The 7,125-nt window shown below is 33.6% G+C and overlaps 1 protein-coding gene across 2 annotated transcripts; it reads right to left on the bottom strand.

Moving 5' to 3' along the window:
- Positions 1-366: 366 nt before the first annotated feature.
- LOC130469230 (uncharacterized) lies at positions 367-2,833 on the bottom strand. 2 transcript variants are annotated; one of them, XM_056838208.1, is made up of 4 exons: positions 2,570-2,833; positions 2,434-2,484; positions 960-1,646; positions 367-881 (listed from the first exon to the last, which is right to left on the bottom strand). In XM_056838208.1, the coding sequence occupies exons 3-4, from the start codon at positions 1,504-1,506 to the stop codon at positions 382-384; spliced, it is 1,047 nt and encodes a 348-aa protein (XP_056694186.1). In that variant the 5' UTR covers positions 1,507-1,646; positions 2,434-2,484; positions 2,570-2,833; the 3' UTR covers positions 367-381. The 2 variants fall into 2 exon arrangements, with proteins under 2 accessions (XP_056694186.1, XP_056694185.1); XM_056838207.1 differs by having other exon boundaries at positions 960-2,484.
- Between the last annotated feature and the right edge of the window lie 4,292 nt (positions 2,834-7,125).

The raw sequence follows: 7,125 nt of genomic DNA, 5'->3' as shown, positions 1-7,125 counted from the left end.
TACATTGTTTGGCCCATTGCTTTTGTTATAACTTCTTGTCTATTATTAACTAATTCTTAAAAGATGTTATTGTTGATTCTAAATCATACTATTATAAATAATTTCCATGTTAACTTTTACCTAAAAAAAATATTATCCTTATTATGCATTAATTATTTTGTTAAACCAAAATTTATTCCAACGACATATTTAATAAAAGTACTACTCCGAATATATATATATATATATATATATATATATATATATATATATATATATATATATATATATATATATTTATTGAGAAAAGATAGCTCGGGTATTTTTTTTAATTTAAACCAATTTCCACCAAACTATTTTAAGTTAATATAATATGTTTAATACACAACTAGTAATAACATTTTATACACATTGCTCTTGCAAATCTTGTTTCAACATAGAAGATGCAATGTTGTGCCGGACAGACTCCATGCTATCATCATCCATTGAGCCATCGTGATCTTCTCGTAAAGTACTCGAAGAACCACCACCAATATCTTGAGCATCTTCTTCCACCACAGGAATATAATTTGGGTCCGCATCGCATTTGTCGAATTCCAAATCTTCAAGTGCATGTCTTCTAATGTAGTTGTGCATAGCCATAGTTGCAGCAACAGTCTTGTTTTGTGTTTCTAGTGGAAAATTTGGCATCATGGATAGTATCCTCCATCTACTTTTCCATACTCCAAATGTTCGCTCAATCACATTCCTTAATGAAGAGTGTTTATAATTATAGACTTCGTAATAACCGGTTGGAGGTTGAGTTGAACGGCGATAATCAGGAATATGATATCGTTGGCCTTTAAACGGAGCCAAAAATCCTTTCATATTAGGATAACCCGCATCAACAACATAATATTTACCTACATTGCAAAAATGAGATATTACATAATATACAGTACGTAATAATATTAATTGTCATAAAATACACAAAAGTTTACCTTCTGGTGGATGAGGGAACGCCTTCTTTGGATTATCCATTGCATTCTTTAAAACACGATTGTCATGAACGGATCCAGGCCACCCAACAACAAAGTATGTAAACAACATGTCAAAGTCACAAATTGCCAGAATATTTTGAGTTGGGTGCCCTTTACGCCCTATGTAAGGAATTCTATCTTCTTCCGGAACAACACATGGGATGTGAGTCCCATCAATGGCACCAATACAATCCTTGAAATGTGGCCAATACTTATAGTTACCTCGTATTTTGACCGAGACCTCCCTAAAATATGGATCAGAAGCTCTCACAATATCTCTAGAAAATTTAGTCATAGCTTTAAGAACTTCATTCATTTTTCTACTGATTGTTTCCCCCGAATGTTTAAACCTATTTTGCAGATTACGGTTTGATTGAAACTGAGCACATAAATATATAAACATTGCAAGTGATTCTTCAGAACACATGGTCCTAGTAGACTTCAAACCATAATCGTCTTTCAACAATTTAGCAAGACTACAGAACACATCAGACTCCATTCTAAACATCCTATAACTCTCACCTGGAGTTGAAAGCACTTCTTGTACCCATTGCCATCCAGAACACAATGAAATTCTAGGGGGTTGTTTTATCAAGTTGATTCATCATCCCACGTCGCTTTTGATCTCTTCACTTTTTGCTCATTCATCTAACTCCATAAGATTAGATTGAAAAATATAACAAATAAACAACTAACATAGGATAAAAAATAATCTATGAAAGTAATAAAAAATTCAGTATACAAATATTTTGAATTGCCTCTCTAATCAAAAATTTAGTATACAAATATTTTGAATTGCCTCTCTGTTCTATGTTTGGTTGAGTCAAAATTTGGCAAACAATTTATTCAAGGGAAGTAATAAATAATTAGGATGTGTTAGTTAGAAAGTGGTTTAACAAATTGTAACTTAATGATCATCATATATTCTATAATACTTTGATGATAGTACTTTGCATTACCAAAATAATTCTTAGTAGGATGTAGCATTATCAAAATATAGTACTTATCAAAACCCAGCCGGTTCTTCTTGATGATAGTACTTTGCATTATCAAAACCAAGCAGCAACTTATATTTCCTCTTGCAAATTTATTTTTTACATGATTTTAGTCAAGTGTTTAAACTTTTTTAATCATTTCATTTATCTTAACATCTGTAAACTAACTTATATAAAACTTATTCTTATCAAAATTTGCTTAATTTGTAGAACAGGGTCTTTAAATTTAGGAGTTCTAGACATTGAGCAACTGGCCCAAATCAAAGTAGATAAAACAAATTGTTTCAGAACACAACCACACACTAGCATTAAGGAATTAATATAACAATCACGGCCTAGTGCCGACGCCGACTTGTTTGAATCAAAAAGTTAATGGGTCAGAGATTGGAGAGGAAAGTAGGATAAACAAAACTAATCTATTTTTTTTTAATTAAACTCACCTGATTTGAAGGAGGAGAAGGAATAGTAGATGGATGCATCTTCGATTTCCCCTATTCAACCAAAATTACAGAAATTAGGGTTCTACACCTAACAAATTAATTGGGGAAACAGATTTGTATAAATAATTAAATTCACCTTATTAGCTGTGTTGCTCGTCGTAGATTTCGTGGGTGGACGAACGGGTGGAGTATTCATCGACGATGTAGGTGGTCTGCGTTCTTCGGGATGCATCGATCAGAAATAATGAGGGAAGTAGGAGAGACAGTTGTGAGTTGAGGGAAGTAGGAGAGACAGTAAAGATGAGAGAGAAATAATGAACTTGATTTATTTATTATATGAGGGACAATAGGTCATTTTTTCTATTCAGAGGGGCAAGGCTGTCAAAAAATATACTCTCATTAAATGAGGGGAATAGCTCCCCGAGAAACTAAAATCAGAAGCCTCCTTTTGGAGCTTCTGTTTCTCAAGCCCATAGAAGCTAGTTTGGGCTTCTAGGAAGCTGTTTTCTACAACACAAAAATCCTTGTTTGGCCAAGTTTCTACTTCTCACTCGTAGAAGCTGCTCTAGGAGCTTGGCCAAACAGGGTCCTAAAAACGAAAAGTAGAGAAGAAGGGAGGAAGGAGAGAGTGAAATAGAGGTTCAGACTTCTGAGCGCAATTTTTTTTTTCGAAAGAAATATTTTGTGCGGGTCGTTTGGGAAATGAGCCCGCACTTGAGTTTAAAGCCCGCACTTGAACTCAAGTGCTGCCAATTTTTTATAATGGCCCGCACTTGTAAAAATGTATTTTTTTTCTTTTTTTTAGTGCGCTCAAGTGCTGTCAATTTACTAAATGAGCCGCACTTGAAGAGAAGCACATGACGATTTTTGTACTAGCAAAAGGTCTTGCGCGCACTAGGTGTACAATAAATTTATTGTACACCAAGATAACTTTTACCCATTTTTTTGTAACTTTAACCTAGTTTTGATTAACTTTTATATTAGTAAAAAAACGTTGATAGATAAACATTTTAAAGAGTTAAATGATTAATTTTACGGAAATTTCATGAAATGCCCTCGAGTTTTGCCATAATTCACCAAACGCCCATCAAGTTTCAATAATTCATAAAATACCCCTCACAATTCGTACAAATACTCAACATACCCTTTCTAATAACGGGCCGTTAGTCCGCCGTTAGCCAAGTTTCCAATTCACCTAAATGCCCCTATTCTGAAACTTATTTCACCAAATGCCCCTATTATGAAACTTATTTCACCAAATGCCCCAAATTTAAATATAGCTATTCTGATGTTCCGACGGCTAGTTTTTGTGTTTGAAAACTGGTTCTTGGTCATGGTTGGCTATAAAACCCCTTTGCTGAATGGTTCTTGTATTTTAGATGTTATTTTACTTTACTTTGCTAATTTCATAAGATTTGTGTCATGAGTTTTCTTTTAAAATCATCTTCCACACCCAATGAGTCCACATATATTAGGGTACCTAACAAATTTTGTTATTGTGGTAGGAATGGAGGTTGAAGTGGTGTTCCACAAGCTCTTTTGGATAGCTGCTAATGCTTTTTGGGGTAGTTTTTTGAACATTTGTTTTGATCTTGCACATATTCATTGAGTAGAAAATAACATTAAATGTAGTTGGTGCAACGATGTTTTGTAAGTGAAGCTAAAAACAGAAATGCTTCACAGTTTGGTATTTTGTGCAGATTATGCAACATCAATTATTTATGAAATGTGAATTTGTTTCTCATTACTTGTGTTTACTTCATGATTACAAACAGTAAAATTACAAACATCAATATCCCCATTTGTATTACAACTTTGACTACTTTTTGTTGTTGTTTTAGCTTCTTCTTCATTTACTTCAATTCTTCTTGCATCTTACTGTTTCGCCTGTTTTCAATACATTATTAATGATTTTGAAGAAATAAATTTTATTAAAATGAAAAAATTTATCATTAAAGAATGGATAACTTTTACATATATAAGCTTAACTTTTAAGTATTTTGAGTTAACTTTTAATGTGGTGTACAATATTTATTGTACAACCCTTATAAATAAGAATTTGTGTTTGCACTAGTGGTAGCGGTAATACTTTAGTAATTCCTTTATTTTAAGTTGGAAAATGGTTTTATAAAAGCAAGGAATTATTAGGGTGTTACAAAGTGGTATACTAGAGCTTAGTTTCATTCCTTCTTTGTAGTAAGCAACAGTACAAAGTTGTAATCGGAGACTAATGCTTCTTTGTAGTAATTCATACTACAAAATGGTATTTGCGAAACTTTGGGAGTTTTAAATATTATTTTCCTAAAGTCAAAACGTATTGTTTTGAGTACTCAATATTTTAAAGGTTAAATACCAATTATTTTGAGTCGTTTGAAATAAGTTGAAAAAGTTTGGGATTATTATTTAAATTAATTAAATATCCGAATTTTTTTTTATTATTCGAAATTTCCGAATATATATATTTTTATTTATTTCGAATTTCTTTAATTTTTCGGATTTTCCTTTTTTTTTTAAATATCCGAATTTATTTTTTTATTCGAATTTCTTGAATTTATTTTTATTTTCTGATTTTTCTTTTTATTTATTTATTAAATATCCGAAATTAATTTATTTAATTAATTGATAATTCTTATTAATTTTCGATTTTAATTTAAATAATTTCAACTAATTTAGGAGTTATTTCTTAATTAATTTCGAAAATTAATATTAATTCAAAGTGAGGAATGGGTAGATTAAGAAGGGCATATTAGTTTATGTATGCATTTTATGTGATTATGTGATTTATTAATTGCCATGTATATGTTTTGACCATGTTTTGTCTTGCTTTATGTGATTAATTGCATCATAATTCATGTTGAGCATATACTTGTGCATTGAAATTGTATGGCTCCACGAACTATTTATTGTATCCTTTTTGGGTTGGGATTTCTTTGGGAACGCGTTAGTAAGACTTTTTAGTTGTGAATTTTCAGGATTTAAGATGCTACCTTCTAAGTTCTCAAGTCTAGGATGCCTAGAGAAACCGGATAACGAGACTCCTCACATGTATGTTCAGAAGATTGTGTTTGCTTGCTACTACTTTGCTTCAACCAAGGATATGCCACATCTTAGGCATAAGGATATGATGGCTAGTATGGTTATTCATTGTTCGTCCCATAAGAACCCTTACATAGACCTTAAGAACAAGTTCAGTGACATGCACTACAATGATGGTACCCCTAATTGGTACAAATATGGGACTGAAGATGGTAGATGGAAGTATGATACCGAGGTTCTCACTACTATCTTAGAGGTTGCTGAAAATATTTATGAGGATGGAAAATACTCTGCGGGTCTAGGTATGGGCTATGGAGGAGAAGAAAGTGATGGTGAGGATGGCATGATGCATGAAGAGCAAGCTAATGATATTGAGGAGGATGATGATGATGTAGTTGAGATTGAAAATCCTAATCTTGTAGTTCCCGAACCAACAATTGAGATATCTAGTGGATCTGAGGATGAGCTTGAAGAGGAAAATGTGGTTGATAGTGTGCCACAGCAGGATGATGAGGCTATGGATGAAGATTTTGATCCTGAAGAAGACTTGGATGATCCTAATGATCAAGACTTTACTCCAGAGCAATACAAAGAATAAGATGATCGTCGTGATGACATTAGTCTTTAAAGAAATGTAATCCTTAGTTATTTATTTCGTTGATTAATAAAGTGGCAAAGCTACTATTTATGGTTATTAGTTCAATTATGGTTTGCAGAAATAAAAGCAATGTTATTGATGGATGTAAGACTTTGTCATTGAAGTATTAATAAAAGCATCGAATTTCCTTCTGTTATCTCTTAAGTTCAATTTTCGATTATAAGTTTCATGGGTATCGCAAAGGGATTAATTTCTATTTCTTCAATGAAATTTATGTGCAAGGTGGTCAATATGGCAACCATCTAAACTACATGCATCGAATAACTGGGAAAGAACGCCCAAAGTGGCGCCAACTTCCCCTAGGACGCGTTTGATTTGTGCTCTTGTTGTGAGTGGGTTCATTGTCGAACTAGTGCCTTAGTGATGTCACGTCCAACCAATATTAAAGTTAGTCTTTTATTCTATTCAGGAGAAGGGATATGGCTAACCAGGAGATTTCTGAAGTGGTTAGACAACTAGCTGAGGTAGTTCGAGACCTAGCTCAAACTAGAGCCAACCTAGTGCATGATCCGGCTGGGGAAATGTTTAAGAAAATAGCTCAAAGCAAGCCTCCACTGTACCAAGGGGAGATTGAACCAAGTGTGCTTGAAAACTGGTTGAGAGAATTTGATAAGCTTATCCTAGTTGTGAATTGCCCCGAAGACCTTAGGGTAAACAGTGTTGTGTATTACCTTAGAGGTGAATCTGATTTATGGTGGCAACGATGTGAGAATACCCTTAGAGACACACCTAACTTTGTGTGGGAAGCGTTTAAAACCGCGTCGAGGAACAAGTTTTACCCACCTTACCTGAAGAAGCAAAAGGCGTAGGAGTTCATCGAACTCAAAATGGAGGGTTTGTCTGTAACGGAGTACTATTCCAAGTTTATAGAGCTGTCTAGGTTTGCACCTGAAGTGGTGGCAACGGAAGAGCTTAGAGCTCAGAGGTTTGAGAATGGATTGACCATGGACTTACAGTTGTTGCTGTTTGGAGAGACGTTTACCTCATTAAACACCGTA

This window comes from Spinacia oleracea, chromosome 3, assembly GCF_020520425.1.
Source record: "Spinacia oleracea cultivar Varoflay chromosome 3, BTI_SOV_V1, whole genome shotgun sequence".
NCBI classification, from domain to species: Eukaryota; Viridiplantae; Streptophyta; class Magnoliopsida; order Caryophyllales; family Amaranthaceae; genus Spinacia; species Spinacia oleracea.
This window is presented reverse-complemented; position numbering and strand designations above follow the sequence as displayed.